Here is a 24,690-nt window from a genome sequence, read left to right as displayed (position 1 = left end):
TTTGAAATGTACGCTGAGTTTGTTGGAACAGACCGTTGGGAAACTTGTTTGTTAGATGAGAAATATGAAATTCACTGTTGTGAGTCATTTGAAGTCAGAAACAAAAAGACAAAAAGAGTTTTAAGCGGATGGGAGCGAAATGACGGATATGCTAATATGAAGATGAGTGGAAAAAACTATTTTAAACATGTTGTCATTGCAACTCATTTTATACCGAACCCTAACAATTTACCTTTTGTAGACCATATAAACCATATAAGAAACGACAATAGACTTGAAAATTTACGCTGGGTCACTTGTTCTGAAAACAGTAAGAACATAGGCAAATTTCGAGATATTGTATTCGAATTTGTCGACGAACTAGAAGATGAAGCAATTGAAATTACAGACTATGGCGAGCATACGTTTGAGTTTTACTACTATAGCGAAGAACAAGACTCTTTCTACTTTTATACCGGCGTAAACTATAGGAAATTACAAGTATGTTTTACTAAGGCGGGCTATGCTCATGTAAACGCTAGAGATACAGATGGAAAATACGTTCAAATACATCTTAACAAATTCAAGAAGCTATATGGCATACCATTTTAAAACATTTTTTTATTTTTATAAAAATGCCCCCATATAGAATGGATAGAAAGTCTGCTAGAATAAAAGCAGAGTTGCAAAGATATGGTTGGAGAGTTTCGAAGAATTTTAAATATAGGAAGGGAAGACCCATAAAAGTCTATGACAAATTGTCTGGTCTTCGCTACGAAATGGACTTAGAAACAGCGCGCGCCAATTATCCAAACAGATTAGAGAGGTTAGAAGAAGAACGTCTTATGGACATGCCTTTCAATGTTAGTGAACCTCAAGTTGAAGGACACGACGGCTTTGCCAGATTCTACTGGAAACATGACGAACAATTGCATCCTTTGAGAAGGAAAAAAGGAAAAGGTGAAGACGCACATGCTCCCATGGAAAGAACAAGATATGCATATGAGAAGTATCGTGAAGTTAGAAGTCAAATTACATCTGGTCGAACCTTTACAGTAAACTTTGACGAAGGAAAGAACAAAGAAGGCTTCATGGGTGTACTTGCTGCCATTCAAGACGGAAATAAGAAAGGATACAATCTCAGACTAACCGTAACAGATTTGGACGGTCACATTTACTATGCACATGGCAATGTCACAACAGCCGCACAACTTCTTGACGCTTTCAAGACTACAAAGAGAGAACAAATGGTTGACTCCGACTCAGACATTTTGAATGCAATTGAAGGAATTGCAAGTGTCAAGTTCGAATGGTACCAACCCAACCCTCAAGCAGTCAGACAACATGCTGGATACTTCCCCTTCATAAATAAGTCTGACATTGACTTGACAAGGTATGGAATTTACAATTCAATTGAAACAATTGTCAATGAACCTTGTATTCTTACATGTCTCAGGAACTCTGGTCTTGTTACAGATGAGAAGATGAAGTATCTTGAGTCATGTGTGAAGACAAGGTACATGCTCAGAGGTCAATTGGCAAAAATTGCACCGTTGGCAAATGTGAATATCCGAGTCAACATACCTACAGCTAAAGGTTCTTCACATGACGACTATGTTGTTGAGTTCAATTTACCATGGTTGAAGATTGCAATTGTCCACAACCACTTCATGTTGAACGAAAGTCTTACAAACCCATTGTTCGGAAAAGGTAAGTGCAACATTGTCAGAGCTGTTAACATTCTTTTCGAGAAAGGTTTGTTGGAACCGATTCCAGATGACAAGCTGACAGAAAGTTTTGTACCAAAAGACGAAACAAACTTTTCACTGTTAGCAAGACCAAAAGTTGTTCCAGACAAAGTTCTAGCACAAAAGAAGTACACAGTTCCAAAAGGAGTTGGATTGTTCGGATACCAACCTGAACCCAGAAGAACTTCCAATGAGGTTGCAAGAACTTCAAGATGCTATAAACAAACTTCCATTGAGACATCCAATTGACGTCAAATTGTATTGGAGAGCATCTGAGTTAGGTCAGAAGGTTTAATATATGAAACAGGTTGCTTCGACGATGTTTATGAGATAACAGGAGAAGTTTCGCAGAAGATAAGAGACTCACTTGAATTTCCACAAACTGGACCAATTGGTTGCGACAAGTTCGACTCAGATGAAAAGATATACTATGTCGACCTTAACGCTGCGTACATGAGGTTTGTCCAATATATCCCGACTGGAATTCCAAACGAAGATGGTGAGTTCCCGGGAAGGAACTATACAGTTGGAAAAGTCATACAACAAACTCTATGATATTAGGAAAGCTTCAAACCCCAAACTTGCAATGACACTCAAATTGCTTATGAATTCGACATGGGGATATTCCATTAAGAAACCTCAAAAGATGAAGAGTAAACACTATGAGAAGGTCGACAACTTTGTTGAAAGGTTCTCCCCTTTTGTTTTGAAATACGAATTTACTCAAGGTCAAGGTGGCTTAGTAACCACAGTAAAACCTATTGTCGAACATTGGTCTTACCCTCAGTTCGCAAAGGCAGTCCTTGACGAGTACAACAAATTCTTCTCCGAAGTCAAATCCAAAGTCAAGGTTTACTATGAGAACATTGACGCACTCATGACGAACGAAGAAGGATACAACAAACTCATTGAAATGGGTTTAGTCGGTGAGAAGATGGGCTGTTTTAAGCTAGATAAGGTATTTTCCGAAGTTCATGTCCTCTCCAAGCGTAAGTATTGGGGTGTGCTTGAAAACGGCACAGAAATAAAACATTGCATGAAATAGTAAAACATTGCATGAAGTAAAAACGTTTTTAAAACAGTATATTTTTACATATATTAAATGCTTCAGGTTGAAAAACAAAGAACAAAAGTAGCAGATACAAAACCGTTAGACTATATGTTTACAAACGCCGGTAGGAATATATCAGATGAAGAAATTTTATCTCGAATTGTCTTTCATATATAACTACGGAAAAGTGCTGAAAAAGTATTGAAAAATGAGTTTTGGTTAGATGGTTTTTAGGTGTGCCTATGTGCCTATGTGCCTCGGTCATTTTAACTTCTCTGAAAAAGTGTGACAACACGACATTTTGACAACATCGTAGAAAACACGCAAAACTCTTGAATTTTGTATAAAAAAAGCAACCCGCGGAATTCCGGCGGTTGGTATATTCTTCACAAAATGCTTGTTTTGAGGTCGAGCCACTTTTGGCTCGACCGTATTTTTCAACCAAAACTCTTGAATTCGGCAAAAATATATTTTAGGTGGAACCAGGTCACCAGGTCACCAGGTCAAATGAACTTCTTTTAAAAAGTGTGACAACACGACATTTTGACAACATCGTAGAAAACACACAAAACTCTTGAATTTTGTATAAAAAAAGCAACCCGCGGAATTCCGGCGGTTGGTATATTCTTCACAAAATGCTTGTTTTGAGGTCGAGCCACAAACGAATGTCCGACGGTTAAGCCACAAACGAATGTCCGACGGTTAAGCCACAAACGGATGTCCGACGGTTAAGCCACTCAAAAATATTTTTTATTTTTATTGTAAGAACTGAAAATGACAGTCGAAGCAAAAACGTTCACGAACAAATCTAATGGCGAAACATTCACAAAAGGCACTTACAACGGTATTGAAGTCTTACGTAGAGACAAGGATGGTTATATAAATGTAACAAATATGTGTCAGCAGTTTAGGAAAGACTTTAGAAAGTTGTTGGAAAATAAGTCCTGGGAAGAGTATTATACGGCATTTTGTGAAGAATATACCAACCGCCGGAATTCCGGCGGTTGCTTTTTATACAAAGTTCATGCAGGAATTCCGGATGAAATCAAACAGGTTAGAGGAACGTATGTAGACCCAAGACTTGTAAACTATATTGCAATGTGGGCTTCTCCAAAATATTGTATAGCAGTTGGAAAAATTATGGACTCCATAGACAAGAAAGTTCATGAGAAGTTAGATGAAGAAGAACTTGAAGATACAGTAGAGAATGCAAAACCTTTGTTTGAAGAAGAAGTTAGAAAAATGCATGAAAAACAAATAGAACATGAACGTGAGATATGTTCTGGTTATAGAGATTCTCCATACGAACTAGACCAATGGGAACAAGAAGATTTAAAGAGAGAATTTAGAGAATATGAACTCGCTAAAATTTCATTAGAAGCTGCAGAAAAGAAGTTAAAAGTTTGGGGTCGTTTTGTACAAAAATATTGTGAGTAAATGAACCATTTATTTTTATTGAATTCAGCAAAAATAATGTTTATGTTAGAATGTTAGATCTAACATGTTTTCTAACACGTTTTCTAACATGGTCTAAAACTCATGAGTTTTATACAGAATTCGGCAAAAATATAATTTAGGGTAGAAGGTTAGATCTAACCTCTTTTCTAACCTCTTTTCTAACCTCTTGAATTTTCATGAATTTTCATGAATTTCATCGTAAATGTTTTGTCGAAACTTCTTCATCGTAAATGTTTTGTTAAGACTTCTTCTTCGTAATGAGTGTAAACGACCAAAAAATATATTTTATGTTAGAATGTTAGATCTAACACGTTTTCTAACACGTTTTCTAACATCGTAGAAAACTCATGAAATTCATGAGTTTTGACACTTTCACAAAAAACATAAAAAATAAAGTTAGTTTTTTTAAAAAAATATTTTTTATTTTTATTGTAAGAACATGTTAGCAACAACAGCACCAAACTCGTTAGTCATGAACCCAACTTCAATGTTAGTAGAGATGAAAAGCTTCATTCCTTCTTCATATACTTTCGAAACAAAAATCCAGAAGATAAAGCAAGAACTTTTAACAAGTAATTTAGACTGTAGTGCGAAAGATGAAACAAATGAACAGTATCTTTATGAAATGCAGGATATTATTGACCATTTACCTAAACTTCCTGAAATCCAACAACAAAAACTCACTATTCCCGAATTTGACGAAATAGAAGTCAAAGCAACTGACTCAGTAGAAATAAAGAAGTTCATACGAAAGGTAAATTATGAATTCCTTGGTTTTCATTGCAACCATAAGGTTATGGACAAAGATTGCGACATGGTATATAAGAACATCTCTGACCTTTACAAATCCGAAGAATTTAAGACCTACGACAACTTTGTTTCATTAGTTGCAAAATGTGTTTGGGAAATAAGAGATAAAGATAGTAGGGGTAAGGTATGGAACGAACAAATAAAACCCGCTATGTTCGAGATGAAGAAAACCATTGACGCTTTAGTTGTTTTAGCAGGTAAGGTTTCAGAATATAACGCAAAAATGAACCCGCAATGTTCAAAATGTAAAGCAGCAATGAGGAAATATAACTACTCCGTCAAAGAGATAGAACGTATGCGAAACGACTATGCAGATTTAAAGAAAGAAGCAGAAAAACCAGCAGAAGATAAAATGAACATGTTAGAATTTCTGAACAAAAACTATCCAACAGCTGACGATTTCCTTCTATCTGACGTCAAGAAGAAGTATAAAGAAACTTTCGGTATCGTTAAAACATTCGATGTACTAAAAGAAGAAATTGAAGCCACGAAATTGTTTAGAGTCATGAACCATCGCAACATATACCATGTAAAACGCTTGTAAATAGTTATGTTAGAAAACATGTTAGAAAACATGTTAGATCTAACATTCTAACATAAACATTATTTTTGCTGAATTCCGTATGAAATTTCATGAGTTTTGTGTGTTTTAGACCATGTTAGAAAACATGTTAGAAAACGTGTTAGATCTAACATGCTAACATAAAATATATTTTTGCCGAATTCTGTATAAAATTCATGAATTTCCTCATATGTTTGCTACCCTCGGAAAACCGAGGATAGAGATTCCATTCGAAAATCGTAAAAAATTGCGACCCGCGGAAAACCGAGGAACGCCTAAAACACATGAAAATCGTAAAAAAATGACCAAATTTCATGATATAACTGTATCTTTTATACAAAATAAAATTAAAGTTAGTTTTTTTAAAATATTTTTTTTTATTTTGTATGTAAGAACAGGAAATGTCAAACACTGAGTTTGAAACAGTTAAAAAGATAGACAATAACACTAAATTGGTTAGAATTGGTGATTTAAACGTAAGATACTCAAAGAAATACAACAAATATTCTTTGTCAGACATTATATCTCCATCTGGAAAGAAACCACACGACTGGGTTAAAAATGCTTCATCTCAGAAAATTTTGACAAGAAATCCTGAGCTTATGATATCGGTAAGATTTCATGGAACTACAGCATATCTTATAGACAAAAGTCTTATACCAGTAGTTTTGTTCTGGTTAGACCCAGTTGTTGGATATAACTTCATAACATATGGTTTATTCGACTCAGAACGTTGCAGTGAAGGCTTACTTTACATCGTTCAGAAACCGAAAGACTTCAATACAAAGAGATATAAGATAGGAAGAACATTTAATATAACTAAAAGATATGACTCTACAGTCAATAGAGTTAAGGTTGTGTTTGTTAACGATATGAGAGCTGCAGAAACAGAACTGCTTGAAAAGTTTGAGAAAATGTATGGTGCTCCCACGAAAGGTAAAGAAACGTTTGAAGTAGATGAGATAGATAAAGCTATAAAATTATTTGACGAAGTTGCTGAAAAATACATGTAAAGCGTTTATTTTTGGTCTTTTATACAAGATAGAAAAAATAACGCTAATTTTATTTTTTTTTATTTTTTTATTTTGTATGTAAAGACAGATATGTCAACAACAGAGAACACAACAACTGCTATCGTTCATGAAGCTATAAATGAAGAATATGAGTACATACAGTTTAACAAACAGTTACGTCTCATTCGTTCGGTCAAAGACGATATGTACCAAATGCAAAGTATTTTGACAGCATGTTTTGCACCAGATACCAAACATACAGACGATTGGTTCAAAAACCAAAGCACACAAGAACTTTTGAGCGAAGCACAGCGAGACCGACTTTTACAGGGGTCGCCAAAACTCTATGAAAATCGTAAAAATTTGCCAAATGGTTTGAGAGGTTGGTATGTACATAGACTTCTTGTAAATGCTGTTGCAATGTGGGCTTCAGCTCGCTATTCATGGTATGTTTGTAAACTTCTTGACGAAATTCATAGACAAGAACGTGAAGAGATGGAAAAGAAACTTCAAGCAAAAGATGAAGTCATTGAATCCAAAGACAAAAACATACAGAAAAGAATACCACGTTCGGTACCAAAAGGAAAGGAAAAGAACTATAAGTATATGATTTATACTGAAGAGATGGAAAATGAAGAAGATAAAGATATGGTTATGTTGCATTTAGTCAGAAGAAACAACAAAAGCTTTTACGACCTTGCTAAGATTTACAAATCTGACAGAAATTGGTTCTATCGCGAAAACTTACCGATTTCAATGACACCGAATGAAGATGTGAAACAAATAGTTCAAGATACGTTACCTCAAACTCACTATGATATGAAAGGTTGTACAATTCTTACATTCAAAGAAGACTTACCGCTACTGAAGGAAAAAATAACAGAGTATTTTGACAACTTCAAACAAGTAGAGTAGATGAACCATTTATTTTTACGCTTGACTTCAGATGGCTCAGGTAGCTCTATAAAGTAAATTGTCTCGTCAAATCCTTCTGGCATTCCGAGTCCTTCCATCCGACATTCCGAGTCCTTCCATCCGACATTCCGAGTCCTTCCTTCCGACAAGAAAAAATTTTCCCGACAACTGGAAAAAATTTTCCTGTTGTCCGTCCGTAAACCATTCAAATTTTCGAAAATTGAGAACTTTTTTCCCGACAACTGGAAAAAAATTTCCCGACAACTGGAAAAAAATTTCCTTCCGACATTCCGAGTCCTTCCTTCCAACAGGAAAAGTTTTTCCTTCCAACAGGAAAAGTTCTTCCTTCCGACAGGACACAAACGAATGTCCGACGTTCCTCTTCCTGAATGTCTTCCAAAGCCAGAAGAACCGAAAGCTGCAGCACCACAACAGACTAAGACCAAACACTTACATTTTTCAAGCTTGACTTTTTACAATTTGAACTTTGTTTGCGTAGATATGAATTCTGAAAGAAGTATGAGGGTCTTGTATGACTTTATACTTCTCCCATAGTTCATGTCTGTCAAACTTACCTGCCATGGACTCTTTCATAAGTTCCATGAAATCGTCTTCGGACAATCCGGGAAAAGTACAATGTCAGTAAGTATTCTTTTAACATCCTTACTTAAACTCTTTGCTGTCTGTACACAAATGACAACTGAGATGTTAAAGTGTCTGAGCTTCTTAAGAATTCGACACATATCTTGTTCTCTGTTCTTTAACAAAGGATGAGAGGCGAAATCATCTAAGATAAGAAGACATCTATGAGGGTAAGTCTTCCAATCGTACGATTGCAATTTCTTCGAAATGTATTCTATCTCTTTCTGTTTGTTTCTGAAGTGTTTCTTCTCTAATATTCTCTGCATTTCCTCATTTGGGTCTTTAAACTTAGAATTTATATACTCATTTATAGCATTATACTTCAAAACTCTTCTTTGGTACTTCTTTATCCAATCTAACAACTCAGTATCCTTTATACATACTAACTTAGACTTCTTTATAATATCTTTGAACGATTTGACGGTTTGGTCAAATTGACCAGAAGTACTACAAATAACAACTAACTCATAGAATGGGTTCTTCTCATCTAGTTCTTGTTGTTGTGCAGCCATTTTAAGATAAGTGAAAGTCTTGCCCGACCCAGGTGGTGCGATTAGACCTGTTATACCATTCTGAGCAAATAAGAACTTGTCATGTATAGGCTTTATCTGAGCATTTTCTAACTTCCTCTTGTTCTTGTTTAAAACATTCTCAAATTTCTTGTCAATGTCAGCAAACTTTTTTTCTAACATATTTTTAGAAAAATTAAAAATTTTATCTTTTAGAAAATGTCTAGCGATTTCGCTATCTATATTCGAGACAAGCTTTTTGACTCTAAAACATCTGTCGACCATAAAATCTTACATAGTGTAAACAAGAAAGGTGAATTTGTTCTAAAGTTCTGTTTCTGGGAATATGACAAGAACCATAAAACATTACAAAGAGCAGTCTTAAAATTTGTCAATGACAGACTTGTTGACAGAGATGACGCCGATTGGAAAGATGAAGTCCAACAAAAGTTCTTAGAATGCAAAGAAGGCACATGCGCTGTTCTTGAAGATGAAATAGAAAACAGAATAGAAGAGCTATTAAAGGACAAAGAACTTTTACATAAATATGGTTGCGCCAAATTTGACATAACTCCACCAGAGAAGAAGAAGAAGAGAGAAAAGAAAGAAAAGAAAGTAGAAGAAAAGAAAGTAGAAGAAGAGAAGAAAGAGCCAGAGCCAGAGCCAGAGAAAAAGAAATTTGACATGTAAAAATAAAATTTTATTTTTAGAACATTTCTGGGTCAATGTCAATGTTCTCTTCCTCTTTAGGAGTAAACACTGGCTTAGACTCTAAAATCTTTTTACCCAATTTACCTTGAACTTCAACTATCTTAGACTCATAATATTCATAGTCGTCTGCTTTCTTTGGTTCATAAGGTATAACAAGTTTGTATGCTTTACCTTCTTCGAGTTTTGAGAACTTTCTGTCAAAATTTTCTTTGACTGTTAACAAACCTTCTATGTCTAAGTCTTCAAAAGTTGCACCATTTTTAGTCACAATAGCAAACTTAACTGGTTCGATGTTCCAAACTTTGCTGAATGAAGACTTTTCAAAATGGTAGAAGTAAACATTCAAATAAGCGAATGGGTCTAGTTCTTCTTTGACTTCTGTCATGTACTTGTTTACTGAGATGAATTTTGCCATCTTTTCTATCGGATAAAAAAATGTTTTTTTTAAATTTACTCAGAAAAATTTTTCTTTGTATATACGCCATTCTGAACATCTAAAAGATTTTTGACATTTGCCAAGAATGTTCGTTTAGACGCTGCCATATAACCATATTCTTGACAATATTGTTTATATTCATCGTACAATGACCTTTCATCTAAACACTCAAAGTTAGTCTCATCTATAAACAGTTCATAAACACTCTTGTTTAGTCTCATCTATAAACAGTTCATAAACACTCTTGTTTGTTGCAACATAGTGGGGTCATTCAGCATTTGTTGTTGCAACTGTTGTTGTGGTGTTAGTTTTACTATTGGATGTTTCAATGCTCTCTTCCTCTTACGTATATTCTTACGTAGCTTACGTGGCATTTTAAGTGAAGTTAAAAACATTTACGATGAAGAAGTCTTGACAAAACATTTACGATGAAATCATGAGTTTTCTACGATGTTAGAAAACATGTTAGAAAACGTGTTAGATCTAACATTCTAACATAAACATTATTTTTGTCTGATTTTACGAAGAAGTCTTGACAAAACATTTACGATGAAGAAGTCTTGACAAAACATTTACGAAGAAGTCTTGACAAAACATTTACGAAGAAGTCTTGACAAAACATTTACGAAGAAGTCTTGACAAAACATGAAAACATATATAATTTGTGAAAAGTGAAACAAAAAAAAGTCAACGGCTGGTCGGCTGGGGCTCCGGTCCTCCTCTTGGGTCTTGTGCAAATTTTTTTATGGGCTAGAAGGCACGAAGTGCCTGGAAGCCCCACTACCTTTTTTTTTTTTTTTTTTTTTTTTTTTTTTTTTTTTTTTTTTTTTTTTTTTTTTTTTTTTTTTTTTTTTTTTTTTTTTTTTTTTAATTATTGATCATTTTGATATATAACAAAAATCATTTATAATTAATGTGGTTATATCAATTCAACTTTTCTTAATCTTTCTAAAACTATCGTCTTTTTGATAAGATAGCTTGACCAGAGGATGATAAATTAATTAATGGTTTGAAAATTGAAATATTTAGAAATTTTTCTATGTATACTCTTAAATTTTATTTCACATCCTGAAAACGAAATAATCCATAATATAATAAAAACAATTTAATTGAAAAACTTGCAACAAAAAAATTCTGATCAATTGAATATCAAAAAAAAGAAAGACAAAGAAAAAAAACGTTAGAAGAAAATTAACAAAAACAAGAAATTCAAACAATTTTATTATTCATAATATCAGCGTCCAGGAATTTCAGAAAGAGACTTTGATTTGTGTGGAGATCTCTTCTTCTGAGGAAATTGAACTGAAGAACTCTTCGGAACCAAAGCCTTTTTAAGAGGAAACTCTTCTACGTTCTGAGATGCTGGAAAAGACACAAAAGTGTGTGTAAAACTGCTCAGCATCGTCATGTAAGTATTAGGTATTGGAGATTCCTTAATTGTATTCAACAAGCATTTAACAGTTCTGCTGTTTATCAACTGGCTTGTTATTGAGTCAGAATTTAGTTTTTGGTCTTTTGTTGCGGCCAAAATCTTTCTGGCGATCAAATATGGGGATCCTGATGGGTGCATTCCAATTGCTGTGCAAATATCCTCCAACATCAGTTGATGAAGTGACTTTGGAGTAATTTTTGTAACATTGGAAGCAATTTGATGAACCCACTGCGGTAAGTTTGTTAAATTAACTCTATTGATTGAAGCATTGTCAATATCAATGAACAAATGTGCTTCAATATCTGAATTTGGCAAATTTTCGACCATCGAAGAATGAATTCCAACAATGAAAGGAGATGGAGAGAGAACCGTTTCAATGATGGACTTTGGAAGAACAGGAACGAAAATATGATGCCATTTGAGTGGATGAATTAATGAAGTCAAAGAATAACAGAACTGGGAGAGTTCGTTGAGATCTGATGATGTAGCAATGATTGGTGTATCAAGTAAGAGATGAAATACGAGATAAGCAATTGTCGTAGCATCGAATTTTTTGACAATTGGATATAATACTTGATTATTGTATATTTCATCAGAACGTGAAGACTTCCATAATGTTTTGAGGGACTTCATGAATGTAATTGAGTCTGGATCTTCATATAATGTATGTATGAATTGAATTGCTGATGGAAGATTGTTCAAAAGAAGATTTCGAACGATTTTCAGAGCCTCTTCGAATACATCGACGTGGTAATAACTTGAAATGAAGCATATTACTGTCTGTTGATTCGAATCTAATTCCTTAATTTGAACAAAAGATTGATCTAGGAGACAAAATGCATTGTAGAATTTCTCATCTGTTGACATGAATCTAAATGTAAATGTAATCGGTCCAGCTATTGGGTTCTCGGTTGGATAACAAAAATGAATCAAGTTATTTAATGTGTTACTTGGGATTTCACCATCTGAAAACAATGTTTTGATTCCACACTTCTGAACTACACCAACCCACTTGAATAGATGCTGGCCATGGGGGTAAAAGCCATCCGGAAACATTTACTAAAAATTTAACGATCAAATCTCATTCAATTAAATTTTTAGAATTGAATAGATATTAAATCTCATGACAAATTTGTCGGTACTTTTTAAAAACGTAACCTTTCCTGATAATCGGTGCGGGAAAAGTTGTTGGATCTTGTATGGTTGGCATAATAAATCAATAAAAAATCACTCATTTGGATTGCGATTATATAAGATTTTTGAGATAAAAACTGGCCAAAGAAGTCAAAATTGAGTAATCTTTTTTCGATCATAAATGTTGATTACATTATTTAGAACATTTTTTATTTGATCGGAATTTCGTCGTTATAATAAATTTTATGCAAATTAGCGTAAGTTGAAAAATTATCATCAACAGCACTATGACCGGCCAGTTACCCGGTTTTCATATTGTCTTTGGACCGGAACACCGAAATTAATTTAACAATGTAATGAAAGTATACATATGACTTGGATGATACTTCCACCTATGCTTTTCATAAGAGTCCTTGCATTTTATACAGCAGGCCTTCATTGATTCCCAGTTATATATATGAAATTTGATTTCGTGATCAAAATCTGTGTTTTGAACAATTTGTATTGTGTTGTAAACAGAAATTCATCAAAAGTGACACCTCAGAAAAGCTAAAATATTGAATTTTTGGAACTTTTGATAGAGCACGTTTTTAAATATTAATTAAAGTAAATGTATATTTTGTAAAGATTCTTTTTAATAAAAAATAAAATTTTGAAGAAGAACACAAAATCTTCTGAAAATAATATCACATAAACTCATATTATTTTCTAATATATAACTATTTTATATAAAAATCAAATTCAATGATCTTAAAAGCGAAGGATAAACCTCAAAATTTACGAATATAATGAGTGGGAATATAATGCTTATCTATCATAAAACCATATGAAATATCAATTTTTGCTTTACGCCTAATTTTTGACGACAATTAGCAAAAAATGTTAAATGTTAACACTCAGTCCATTTGAATATGAAAAATAAAATTGACTTTGATTAAATGTTTTTATTATCATGCAATTCTTCTTGCGACCAAAGATTTGAATAAAAGTTCAAAAAATAAGATAGCTTAAAAAATAATATACGGTAGTGTTTACTAATAGATGAATAGTATATAAATTCTATTAAAATGGATTTGATCCAAAAAAATATAAAACCAAAAATAATTGTTATAATTTAAATGAAGAAGTAATTTAAAACGATTTTATTTATGATCAAATTTTATATATTTTTTTGGATCAAATCCATTTTAATAGAATTTATATACTATTCATCTATTAGTAAACACTACCGTATATTATTTTTTAAGCTATCTTATTTTTTGAACTTTTATTCAAATCTTTGGTCGCAAGAAGAATTGCATGATAAATAAAAAATTTAATCAAAGTCAATTTTATTTTTCATATTCAAATGGACTGAGTGTTAACATTTAACATTTTTTGCTAATTGTCGTCAAAAATTAGGCGTAAAGCAAAAATTGATATTTCATATGGTTTTATGATAGATAAGCATTATATTCCCACTCATTATATTCGTAAATTTTGAGGTTTATCCTTCGCTTTTAAGATCATTGAATTTGATTTTTATATAAAATAGTTATATATTAGAAAATAATATGAGTTTATGTGATATTATTTTTCAGAAGATTTCATTCTATATGCCTATGAAAAGTACTCTCAAAACTAACTTTTTCCTAATTATAATTAAATCTAGAATATTGTATTATGCTTAGTATTATTTCATTTTTCTCATTCAATTTAGAATTTACAAATGTCAAAAAATTGAGAGCTGTTACTTTTGATGAATTTCTGTTTATTACATTGAAGAATTTATACATGGAGAGTAACATTATTCTAAACCTAACTCAATCTTAATCAATAGATGAAGTTCTAAAAGTGACTTTCCGGAAATTTCTCCATGTTATTTGCCATGCTTTTGAGATATGAATCAAAGTGAGAGTTTTGATTTTAACTGTGAAGTAACAGGTCCGTCTGACCCAACACCAGATTGTCTCCCTTATGAACGAGTTTTAAGAACTGGAAAATATTTCATTGAGCTTTGGGGAGCGCAAGGTGGAAACACTACTGGAAAGGTAGGCGGAAATGGTGGATACGTAAGCGGATATATCAATTTATATGTAAAAACTAAAGTTTATATTTATCTGGGTGAAGCTGGTATGACTGGAACCTCAATCCCACAAAGACTTCGAAAAACATTCGGAGGTGGTGGTATGGGTTTATATGGTGGCGATTGTGTAGCAACTTCTGGAGGAGGGATGTCTTGGGTTACGATCAATTCCCCAGCAATTGAAAACGCCATTTTAAAAGCAGCTGGTGGTAGTGGAGCAGCTTATTTTCAGAATGGAGGAGCTAATTATGGCTCTCCTGGAGGCGGTCTGATTGGGATTGATGGAAAGCAAGGTTATTGGAGAGGAACATATTATGCATTTGGTACAAGTGGCAAAGAAACCGCAGCTGGAACTAATAGTTATTGTTCTGAATGTAATGGAAATTTTAATAATGGAGGAAACAACAAAGGTGAAAATCAGATTGGCTCAGGTGGTGGCTCTGGGCACTTTGGAGGGGCTGCAGGAAGTGTATATGGTGCAACTGGTGGCAGGGGAAGTTCTTGGTACAGTGTCCTAAGAGAGAATGGTAATACCATTGCTAGAAATTCGTTAATGCCATCACCATTTAATTCGAGCGAATTTTATGGAAATTATGGAAATGGAAAAGCAAGAATTACATTTACAGTCCGGTGGTTTCTCGCGTGTTAAGATCTGGCTGGCGTGTTAAGACGATAAATTCAAAATTGAGAACTTTGGCAAAAATTTTCGTGGAATCATTTTTGGAAATATATTTGATAATATTATAAATAATAATATTTCATAAATTTGCAAAATTGTGTCAAAATTTTCCATCATGAGCATATAATGGTGCATGTAGCAGACTATATTGAATTAGGATTAGAACACATAATATTTTTGGGGATTAGAAAATCACTCATCATTAATAGAATTTTAGTTTTCCCTTTATTAAGATATTGAAAATCTGACAAAACAGTTTTGGGGCTGTTGGATTATATCAAATTATCTTAAACGTTAATGAATGACATTCAAATTCGTTTAATTGATAATTTGTTGGTATAATATTATCCAATTTTTTGGATCTGGAAATTAGAAGATTTAAATAATATCACATTCTTATTCTATCTATGTGCTCATAATATGTAAGCGTTATTCAGAAAAATAGATGATAATAGAATTATCACATTTATTTCGATAGATTATGATAAACCATAGTGAAAAAAGCAAGGGATAAATAAAAATCTTGTGTTATTCTTCCTAAATACCCATTTATTTCCATTCTTTATGACTAAATTGCATGTAATCAATGTTTTGTTACGTCAATTAACAACAGTTTATAAATAATTTGTACTATATTAGTATGTATGTTCATAATATAAGGAAAAATAGCAAAGTACGATGATGTCAAAAAAGTTAACACGCCAGCCAGGTCTTAACACGCGAGAAACCACCGGACTGTTTATTAAAAATTTTGCACCTTTTTTGCACTTTTTGAGCGAAGCTCAAAAAGTGCAAAAAAGGTAGAATTCTTTATGCCTTCAAAATTGGCAATGATCCTTTTATGCATTTTTAACGGTTCTATAGAAAACGAAAAAAGTGACTAAAAATTGGATTGGCGAAAAAACATAAATGAGCTTCATTTAGTCATATTTTAATCAAGAAGATTTCAAAAAAGTTCAATGAGTTATTAACTCATCTTCATTTCGCCATAATGCTCATTGTTTTCCAACGTTCCAACTCAAACTTAGCTCAAATTGCTTTTCTAATTTCGCGAGAAATTAGCCAACAGTCTTACCAACGCCTTTCATTCCTTTTGCCAACGAAAGGATGCCCTATTTTCAATACAAACTTGGGCCATATCCTCACAATATCTTAATTATTTTATTAATTTTACTTAATTTTGTTTTATTTTGTTTTGTTAAGAATAAAAACGTCGCCATATTCAATGTTTAGTTACTTTTTTCGTTTTCTAAAAGAACCTTAAAAGTGCAAAAAAGGGCCTGCCAATTTTGAATGCAAAAGAATTTGTACTTAGTTGCAGAGTTGAACATTGTAACTGTTGGAGCTTTGGATTGTTTTTATGTTTTGTTCTTTTTGATAGTCAATCTTCGTGAATAAAAGTTAGGAAATTTCCGATTAATATAGTACTATTATAATCTCGGATTCATCCCATTCAATTTTGAATGCTTTAAAAATGGGCTTTCAAATATTGAATTGAATTGGACCTAAGATTTGAACGTGACGATTATTTTTAACCTTAAAAACAAAGATAAAAGGTTTTTATTAAAATAGTAATGTTATTCAATGAGTGAACATTTTTCATATAGATTTTGCTCTTTTGAAGGGAAAGAGATTTTTCTGATCATCATTTCGAGTAAACAGTTAATGTTTAACTGGTAAATGGCTTTCCTTTAGACAGGCATCGATTAGCTTTCTAATTTTGTTTAGTTTGCCTTTGATAAATTAGAGATTGCAAAGCAAATGTGTCTAAAAATCTAAAATTTAGAATTGGCAGACCTGGAATAAGTATTTCATATCAGGGGATAACACTTTTTTGTGGAATTGCACGGTCACTACCATAGAAAGAACTGCATAATGGAATTGCCGTTTAAAAATTAAAAATTAATCAAAGTAGAAGAATATCATAAGTTACATGATATGATGCTGATTGCCTTGCTGATTTTCCATTAAAAATCTTTACAAGATGCAATTCTTTGCAATTTAATGAAAATTTGCATTTATTTCTACGCATAATATTTTCTCTTCCCATTTATAATGTGAAAACGAACTCAAAATCATCAGAAATGAATATATCATCTAATTTGACATTATCGTTTTTAAGGGTCCACTGTAAGGCCAAATAAGGTCTATCGTCGTCCCAAAAATATTGCTCGAGATGGTGTTTTACTAAGGCCCAAAACTTAAAAAAACAAAAAAAAATTAACTTTACTCTTTTGAGATCCTTATCAGATATGCATCAATTTGATGCAGTATCGCAGTTCAAATCTGATTTTTTAATGTAGATGTACTCTAACATCCTTTAAAAAATGCAAAATGATATTAATTAAGCTTTTCATTTCTGTATCATACACGAAACAAAATCGTTCATTATACTAAAATTTATCAAAGTTTGATTAATGAAAAAATAATATCTAAATTTTTACATTGAGTCGGCTATTGATATGGTTAATATTAAATCTTGTAAAAATTGGCATTATCCAGAATAATACCCACTAAAATACACAATTTTTTAAAAAAAATTTTATCAATTGTTATGGTATATCTTTATGATAATGAATAAAATGCTTATTTTTCATAAGTAAATACATAATTTATGCTTAAACACAAAAAATAACACGAAAATTTTTGGCCAACATATCTAAACTAAGGATAATGGTTTGAATATATAAACAATAATACTTTGTCCAGGGAATTAAATTTGTGCTATCCAATTGTCAATTCTTTGAATTTTTTTTAAAATGCATGGTATTCCGGCATTAGCCTCAATAAATATATATATTATGCATCATAATATTAGTTTGTAATGGCATTAAAGCGAAATTCCTAATTTCTTCTCAATTAAATTCCTTGAAAAACATTGGAATTAATGATTGGAAATAGGTCTAAAAAATTCCTAATATAAAACTTATACTTAAGATAAAATTAAAATTCGAAAATATCTATTTTTCAAAACACGCATCCAAAAGCGAAAAAATTCGAAAAAATCATGTTCTTATAAAACTCACTGATTTTGCAATTTTTATGAGATTTGAAGTGATAGAATATATTACCATCTTATTGAAACATATGCTTCATTGTTGTATTCACATAATATTAATCAGAACACTAGGAAAAGTGGATTTTCGAAAAATGACGATAATGATTATTTGCAAATCGCCTCTCAATTTTGAGATACTTTCAATTTTTACAGTGGACCCTTAATTAAATTTTTATTTTAGTAATCATTAATCAAAATGCTATTTTACACCTAATCATCAAAAATTTTTGTTCACAATATTTTCTGAGTCCGGACCCCAAATTTTGCGACTACTATATGGATTTTCGATTTTTGGTAATAATTATTGTGAATAGATAGAGGTTTATCATAAGATGAAAATATGATAAAATTGGATGATAAATCCGTTATTTTGTTTTGAGAGGGTTTGTGATGTTTACACGGAAAGTTAATAAATATTGTCTTCATCGATTTGATCCACTTTTTTGTTTGATTAACCAAGAATATAGCACTATAAGGTATATATTATTGGATTATTCATAAAGAAATATGCCTTATTTGAATTTTAGTTTTATTCAAATTTTTTATTTAAAAAATGAAGAAGAACAATATGAAAGGTAACTTGCAAATATAAATTTTGAGAACTTTTCAGAAAAATCTCAAAATATTATCCAACTAAAAAAATTGAAAATAATAAATAACTATTTATAATCCTATTAATTGTTATAAATTTCATCGTATTCAAAATTCAATTCAAAAAATTTTAAGCTTGATTTGATTTTATGACATAATGTTACTAAATAAAAATTTGAAATTTCTTAAATCGAAACCCTTAAATAATTCAAAATTGAAAAAGTTAGATATCTTTTTTTAAATCTATTTGTTGTATTAACCTAAGATTTATTAAGGGTTTCGTTTTGCGAAAAAAACGTACAATACGCAATTTCGCTAAAAAAACATTTAGCTAGCAATTTCGACCTTTGACTCCACTCAAGACGTCACTTTTTTAATTTTGCGGTATCATATTTTTGGAAAATCTTTATGAATATTATATAAAAAGTCTCTTTAATATCTATATTTCATATTTTTATCGATTTTTAAAGTTTTTGCGAAAAGTATTCAATTATTTTTGCTATTTTGTCGGGTAAATGTCAGATTTGCGACATTTTCTGATATGATATTCAGATTCTACGTTGATAATAATGCTTATAGAACCCTCTTGCTATTGTGTCAAAATTGCGAAACCGATAGCAAAAATATCTCGCAATATCAAAATTGAGATATTGAGTGAATTATGCATTATAGAGATTAAAAATCTGATTTGTGAAAACATCTCATCAGTTTCTAGCTAATTCAAAAATCTTTACTATCTTATTCGATTAAAATGAAAAGGGAATAGTTTCATTATGCTTTAAATGACAGCCTTATAATATAATCATAGTTTTCGCTCAATATGCAGCATTTTTTTTTCGAAATCTATGGTCAATGTCCTAAATACTGATTGCTTTGCATTCATATCTCTTACATTTTCTATACCCACATCACTATTCATTGCTATTCCTATCTTTTTCATTTTTGTTTGTTTCTCATAATTTCTCAAAAAACACGACAACTTGATATTTGTAAATATCATACTTTATAACGTAAATAAGAACTTGACCTATTAAGAAAAGCAGTAATGAAAAGAAAATCTGAAATTCATAAAAATTACAAGTTTCTGATGACAATTAGCTTAATTAAACCAGGTACAAGATTATATAATTGTATTTTCTATCCAATTATCCATATAATATCTTATCCAGAAAAAATAACTTGATCAATACCAAATGATTTTTTAACTAGTAAATAAAGTATTTTCTTTACACACACATTGTATATCATAGTTTTTTTTTTTTTTTTTTTTTGGTTTCGCAAAACATCCAAAAACAAATATGCTAAAAAAAAAAAAAAAAAAAAAAAAAAAAAAAAGGTAGTGGGGCTTCCAGGCACTTCGTGCCTTCTAGCCCTGAAGATGTTTAGTATAAATGAAGTTCTTATATACGGGTCTTCCAGGAGCTTTTCACAAATTATATATGTTTTCATGTTTTGTCAAGACTTCTTCGTAAAATCAGACAAAAATAATGTTTAGGGTAGAAGGTTAGATATAACCTCTTTTCTAACCTCTTTTCTACCCTCTTGAATTTTCAAGACTTCTTCGTACATGTTTTGTCACTTTTCTGTCACTTTTCAGGGAAAAAACATTTTTATTAAATATAAAATGAATTTTACAAAACCACCGTTACCCTTCTTTGGAAATAAGAGTAGATGTAAAGATATTCTATTGAGAGAACTTAAGAAACTACCGAATGGTCTAACATTTGTAGACTTGTTCGGTGGAAGTTTCTATATATCTCATTTGTGCCATACAATATTTCCTGACTCAAAGATTATATGCAATGACTTCGACAACTATATGGACCGTCTCAAACATATTCCAGACACAAACAATATATTGAAAGCGTTAAAAGAAAAGATACCTATAGGTAAGATGGAACGTATACCATTAGATAAGAAAAATATTGTGAGAGAGGTTTTGAAAAAAGCAGAATATATAGACTGGGATAGTATATCTGCTAGACTATTATATAGTGGTGCTATAAGAGTTCATGACATTGAAACACTTATGTCAAAAGTTTTATATCTTAACTATACAAATGTTTTCAAAGAGGACATAGAAAAATATATTGAGGGTATAGAGTTTGTGAGATGTCATTGGACAGAGTTGTATGAAAAATATAAAGACAAGGAAAATGTTTTCTTTATAGTGGACCCACCGTTCTATAACACATGGGATTTTCAATACCAAGTAGACTGGACTTTGAGAGACTCTTTAGAAACTTTAGACGTTTTACATAACCATCCATGCTTTTACTTTACATCCGATAAAAGTGGTTTGGAAAGTGTCATGAGATGGTTAGAGGACATACATGACTATGAGTTTAGATACGATAAGATAGAATATGAGAGAGGTCCTATAAACTGGAGAAAGTGTCATAACAAAGAAATTTTACTAGTAAGTAAATGTGGTTTGAAATAGGACTACTTGTTTTAGGTTTTTTCCATTGTGTCATTTACTTATTTGACGTGGCAGAAAGATATAGAGAATATGAAGATGAACCAATGCCTGCAAATGTTCAGTATATGTACTCGTAAGAGATATTTTTATCTAATATTAAATGGACGCACAGAACTTAGCGAATGCACAGCAACCTGGACAACCAAACCCAGAGAATATTCCAAATGAAGTTAGAATACAAACTGCAATGGCAAACTATGGTCAAGTGCCAACAGATGTACAAATGCAAACTGCCATGTCAAATGACGCTGCGTTAGGTTTGCCACCATGGTATGCAAATATGAGATGGAAAGAGTTTTATACAAACCCTGAAGTGGGATATAAACAACTTTATGCAGATGACGCGAACACAGGAGTTGACCCAGAATATGTTTTCTACCAGAGGAGAAACAGAATGTATGAGCTCCAGTTAAAGAATGCTATGGAACTCAACAGGAAACGTAAGAGACTAGGCGGACATTAGATTTTTACATATAGTAAAATGGGTTTCTTTGGAAGAATAGGAAACTTCTTTCGAAATGTTGGAAGAGGTATATGGAATGGAATAAAATCTGTCGGAAAAGGAATTTGGAACGGAGTCAAAAATATTGGTAAAAGAGTAGGTCAGTTTGTTGGTATTATACCTAAAGACCCTGAACCAGAAGAACAAGCTCCTGTTATACAACAGCCTGAACCTGCACCACAGTCTAGTTGGCAACCAAATCCAACACCTCAACCGTATTAAAAAATTATATTTTTATCGTTCGATAGTAGTTGTATATGAAACTAAGTTCTAAGTAAAACGCATGGTATAATGGAATTATTCTTTTTCTTCCATCTGTAGTAAACCATACTTGAAAGTCTGAAATACTTCCACTTGGTGGTTCGTATAACTTTGTAGGTTTTTCGTAAAAGTCATTTGCCAAGCATAAGAAAGAGTTTTGGGCGCCAGAAAATGAAGCATGAACAATAATAGCAGCTGGGTCGAAAACATCTTTAAATAAATATGGTTCATCTCTTGCATATCGACTGTAAATATTTGCTAAAGGAAGTTCGACTTTCTGATTTAACATTCTTTGCAAATAATACCATGACATTGCAGTGAATTCTGTATATATTTGTTCGTCTTTCTTTGGATTGTCTTCGTAGATTTGAAATGACACTTGTGAATTTTGTTTGTCATATACAATTCTCACATAAAGTGTGCTCTCGGTATTTGCATATTCATCAGCATATTTTGCATAACATGAATTTATTTTATCTTCTATATTTTTTAACGCAGTCTGTAGAGAAGATGAAAGGTCAACTTGTATTAGCTCAATTTCTTCCCACATTTTTCGTTTCCCTTCAGATATATAATCTATATGAAACCTTACAATAAATGGAAAACTTTTATCTTCTACAGACACAAACTTCATTCTACGAAAGCCAATAGCTTTTTGACAGATGGGTCTCTTAGCCATCTAAGTGGGTAGTCAAAACGATAGCCTTCATGCTTTACGGTCTCTGTCTCAAACTTTTGACCGACATTCGTAAAAAGTTCATCTAATGGTTTAGTTGTAGCAACTCTTGAATTTTCTTTTCTATTGGAAGCATATTTTATCTAGAATAAAAATGTCGAAAGAAACAGCGTCTATGAGAGAAATACAACACAACCGACAACTCATTATGCAAGCTCTAAATAAGAACACAACAAACTTTTCAAACTATTCTAAGATATCTGAGTCATTGAAAGAAGGAAACTTAAAACTGACGATAAACCCAATGACAGACGAGTTTCTGTTTCAAGACAGTAAGAACCATACTGTTTGTATAAATCCAACAAAAAGAACTTTAAACGAGAAACCTATAGATGAACTTCTTTTGAAGGCAGATATTGACAACAAAGCTGACAAAGAGTATGTCATTGAAAAAGTTCAAGAAGAACATGACAGAGCAGATGCAACATATGCAACGAAAGAACATACTCATCCTGAACTAGCAGATAAAACATATGTTGACAATAAAATGTCAAGTGAAGTGACAAGAGCTGACAAAGAATATTCTAAAAAGACTCATACACATACCATTGCAAATATTACAAACTTACAAGAAACCTTAAACAGGAAAAGTGACGTTGGACATACACACGATTTCTTCGCAACTGTTGGTATAGAAATATTGCAGGAACGGTTGAAGAACCTGATGGAACTGGTGGGGATGTATTAAATTGGAAACCTCCTAACTTTCCACAAGGTTTAACATCGGAGGATGACATAACAACGATGAAAGACATTAAATGTAGAAATGTCTATGTCATGGAGGATGAAAACAAAGTTAAATTCACTGCTCAAGATTTATATGATAAAAAAGCTGACAAAACATATGTTAACGATGAGTTAGATAAAAAAGCTGACAAAACATATGTTAACGATGAGTTAGATAAAAAAGCTGACAAAACAGAGCTTCAAACGTTAAAGACAGAAATACTTCAAACACTATATCCTATAGGCTCTATTTATACGTCAATGAACTCTACCAGACCAGAAGTAGTACTTGGTTTGGAACTTGGACTCAAATAGTCGACAGGTTTTTGTATTGTGCAAACTCTTCAAAGGAAACAGGTGGAAGTAAAACGATTTCAGGTGCAAATTTACCTGCGCACAGTCACTACATAAATTTAAGTACATCTCAAGCAGGTTTGCATAGTCATAGATTTTGGGATTGGTCAGGAATGACAAAAGTAAAGGATATGATGTTAAAGAGGACGTTAAGTTTGCTATAAATTGTTACTGGAGTAACACTGAGGTAGGAGGAAGCCATACACATCGCGTTTCAGGGTATACGCAAACAACGGGACAGAGTAAAGACTACATGCCACCTTACATGACAGTTTACGCATGGTATAGAAATGCTTAGTCGTCATTTTCAACTTCTTTAGCATATTCGTCAGGAGTTGTCTTATATTTGTTAGGAACTGTCTTTGAAAGTATACCACCTTGAACTTTGACAAGTTTGAAACGAGGTCTGACAATAGTAGTTTTATCTTCTGCTTGCAGTGTGTACATTTTGCCATGTTTGCCTAAAACTTCATAATATTCTCTTGTATACTTTCTTCTATTTTTACGAACACGAATGCGAGTACCTGTCGAGTTCCCATTGTTGTCATAGTCAATAGTATTTTCATATGGGTCGCGTTTAGGTATTTCTATTTTTACTTTGTCACCTTTCTTAAGTTTGAAGCCTGGCATTCTTTCTTGTTTGTCTCTTTTGACTAAACTATTAAATATATAGTCTTTCTCTAAGTCGGGGTTGTTTTTCATTTCTTCGGGGAGTGGTTTCCCAAACCTTTTTGTTTACGGCTATTGTAAATATTTAAAACTTGTCTCATCTTTGCCATGGAGAAGTGTCTATATTTGTCGTCATATGACATTTCATCTACCTCACCACCTTGTGG

At 32.2% G+C, this 24,690-nt stretch overlaps 9 protein-coding genes and 6 pseudogenes across 15 annotated transcripts, besides 5 other annotated features; 10 read left to right on the top strand and 5 right to left on the bottom strand.

Annotated features, from left to right (window-relative positions):
* Nucleotides 1-10,047: part of a mobile genetic element that runs on past the window's edge.
* On the top strand, nt 7-591 carry TVAGG3_1069680 (His-Me finger endonucleases family; the record flags this gene model as incomplete). The annotated part of the gene is made up of 1 exon (XM_051256332.1): nt 7-591. One exon carries the CDS (start codon nt 7-9, stop codon nt 589-591), a length of 585 nt encoding a protein of 194 aa, XP_051076406.1.
* On the top strand, nt 960-2,772 carry TVAGG3_1069670 (annotated as a pseudogene). The gene has a single exon. A coding segment is annotated over exon 1 (1,813 nt).
* TVAGG3_1069660 (uncharacterized protein) lies at nt 3,553-4,215 on the top strand (the record flags this gene model as incomplete). Its single annotated transcript, XM_051256331.1, has 1 exon — nt 3,553-4,215. The coding sequence occupies one exon, from the start codon at nt 3,553-3,555 to the stop codon at nt 4,213-4,215; it is 663 nt and encodes a 220-aa protein (XP_051076405.1).
* Nucleotides 4,676-5,282, top strand: TVAGG3_1069650 (annotated as a pseudogene). Its single transcript has one exon. A coding segment is annotated over exon 1 (607 nt).
* On the top strand, nt 5,342-5,590 carry TVAGG3_1069640 (organellar and viral DNA polymerase type B; the record flags this gene model as incomplete). The annotated part of the gene is made up of 1 exon (XM_051256330.1): nt 5,342-5,590. The coding sequence occupies one exon, from the start codon at nt 5,342-5,344 to the stop codon at nt 5,588-5,590; it is 249 nt and encodes an 82-aa protein (XP_051076404.1).
* On the top strand, nt 6,010-6,511 carry TVAGG3_1069630 (annotated as a pseudogene). The gene has a single exon. A coding segment is annotated over exon 1 (502 nt).
* Nucleotides 6,856-7,536, top strand: TVAGG3_1069620 (annotated as a pseudogene). The gene has a single exon. A coding segment is annotated over exon 1 (681 nt).
* Nucleotides 7,996-8,870, bottom strand: TVAGG3_1069610 (annotated as a pseudogene). Its single transcript has one exon. A coding segment is annotated over exon 1 (875 nt).
* TVAGG3_1069600 lies at nt 8,907-9,307 on the top strand (annotated as a pseudogene). The gene has a single exon. A coding segment is annotated over exon 1 (401 nt).
* TVAGG3_1069590 (protein of unknown function, DUF4108 family) lies at nt 9,394-9,813 on the bottom strand (the record flags this gene model as incomplete). The annotated part of the gene is made up of 1 exon (XM_001312965.1): nt 9,394-9,813. One exon carries the CDS (start codon nt 9,811-9,813, stop codon nt 9,394-9,396), a length of 420 nt encoding a protein of 139 aa, XP_001312966.1.
* Nucleotides 10,048-11,025: 978 nt separating the features above from the next.
* Nucleotides 11,026-12,322, bottom strand: TVAGG3_1069570 (Rab guanyl-nucleotide exchange factor protein; the record flags this gene model as incomplete). Its single annotated transcript, XM_001312964.2, has 1 exon — nt 11,069-12,322. The coding sequence occupies one exon, from the start codon at nt 12,320-12,322 to the stop codon at nt 11,069-11,071; it is 1,254 nt and encodes a 417-aa protein (XP_001312965.1).
* Nucleotides 12,323-12,907: 585 nt separating this feature from the next.
* Nucleotides 12,908-12,945: a mobile genetic element.
* Nucleotides 12,946-14,119: 1,174 nt separating this feature from the next.
* Nucleotides 14,120-14,156: a mobile genetic element.
* A 124-nt stretch (nt 14,157-14,280) lies between these two features.
* Nucleotides 14,281-15,114, top strand: TVAGG3_1069540 (glycine-rich protein family; the record flags this gene model as incomplete). Its single annotated transcript, XM_001312963.1, has 1 exon — nt 14,281-15,114. The coding sequence occupies one exon, from the start codon at nt 14,281-14,283 to the stop codon at nt 15,112-15,114; it is 834 nt and encodes a 277-aa protein (XP_001312964.1).
* Nucleotides 15,115-17,266: 2,152 nt separating this feature from the next.
* Nucleotides 17,267-18,362: a mobile genetic element.
* Nucleotides 18,363-20,098: 1,736 nt separating this feature from the next.
* Nucleotides 20,099-24,690: part of a mobile genetic element that runs on past the window's edge.
* TVAGG3_1069520 (uncharacterized protein) lies at nt 21,376-21,738 on the top strand (the record flags this gene model as incomplete). Its single annotated transcript, XM_051256329.1, has 1 exon — nt 21,376-21,738. One exon carries the CDS (start codon nt 21,376-21,378, stop codon nt 21,736-21,738), a length of 363 nt encoding a protein of 120 aa, XP_051076403.1.
* Nucleotides 22,004-22,588, bottom strand: TVAGG3_1069510 (uncharacterized protein; the record flags this gene model as incomplete). The annotated part of the gene is made up of 1 exon (XM_051256328.1): nt 22,004-22,588. One exon carries the CDS (start codon nt 22,586-22,588, stop codon nt 22,004-22,006), a length of 585 nt encoding a protein of 194 aa, XP_051076402.1.
* Nucleotides 24,149-24,556, bottom strand: TVAGG3_1069500 (uncharacterized protein; the record flags this gene model as incomplete). The annotated part of the gene is made up of 1 exon (XM_051256327.1): nt 24,149-24,556. One exon carries the CDS (start codon nt 24,554-24,556, stop codon nt 24,149-24,151), a length of 408 nt encoding a protein of 135 aa, XP_051076401.1.

The sequence above is a fragment of the Trichomonas vaginalis genome, assembly GCF_026262505.1.
Source record: "Trichomonas vaginalis G3 chromosome Unknown ctg_87, whole genome shotgun sequence".
In the NCBI taxonomy this organism is placed as follows: domain Eukaryota; phylum Parabasalia; order Trichomonadida; family Trichomonadidae; genus Trichomonas; species Trichomonas vaginalis.
Note: the sequence above shows the minus strand (reverse complement) of the source record. Positions and strands in the feature narration are given on the sequence as shown.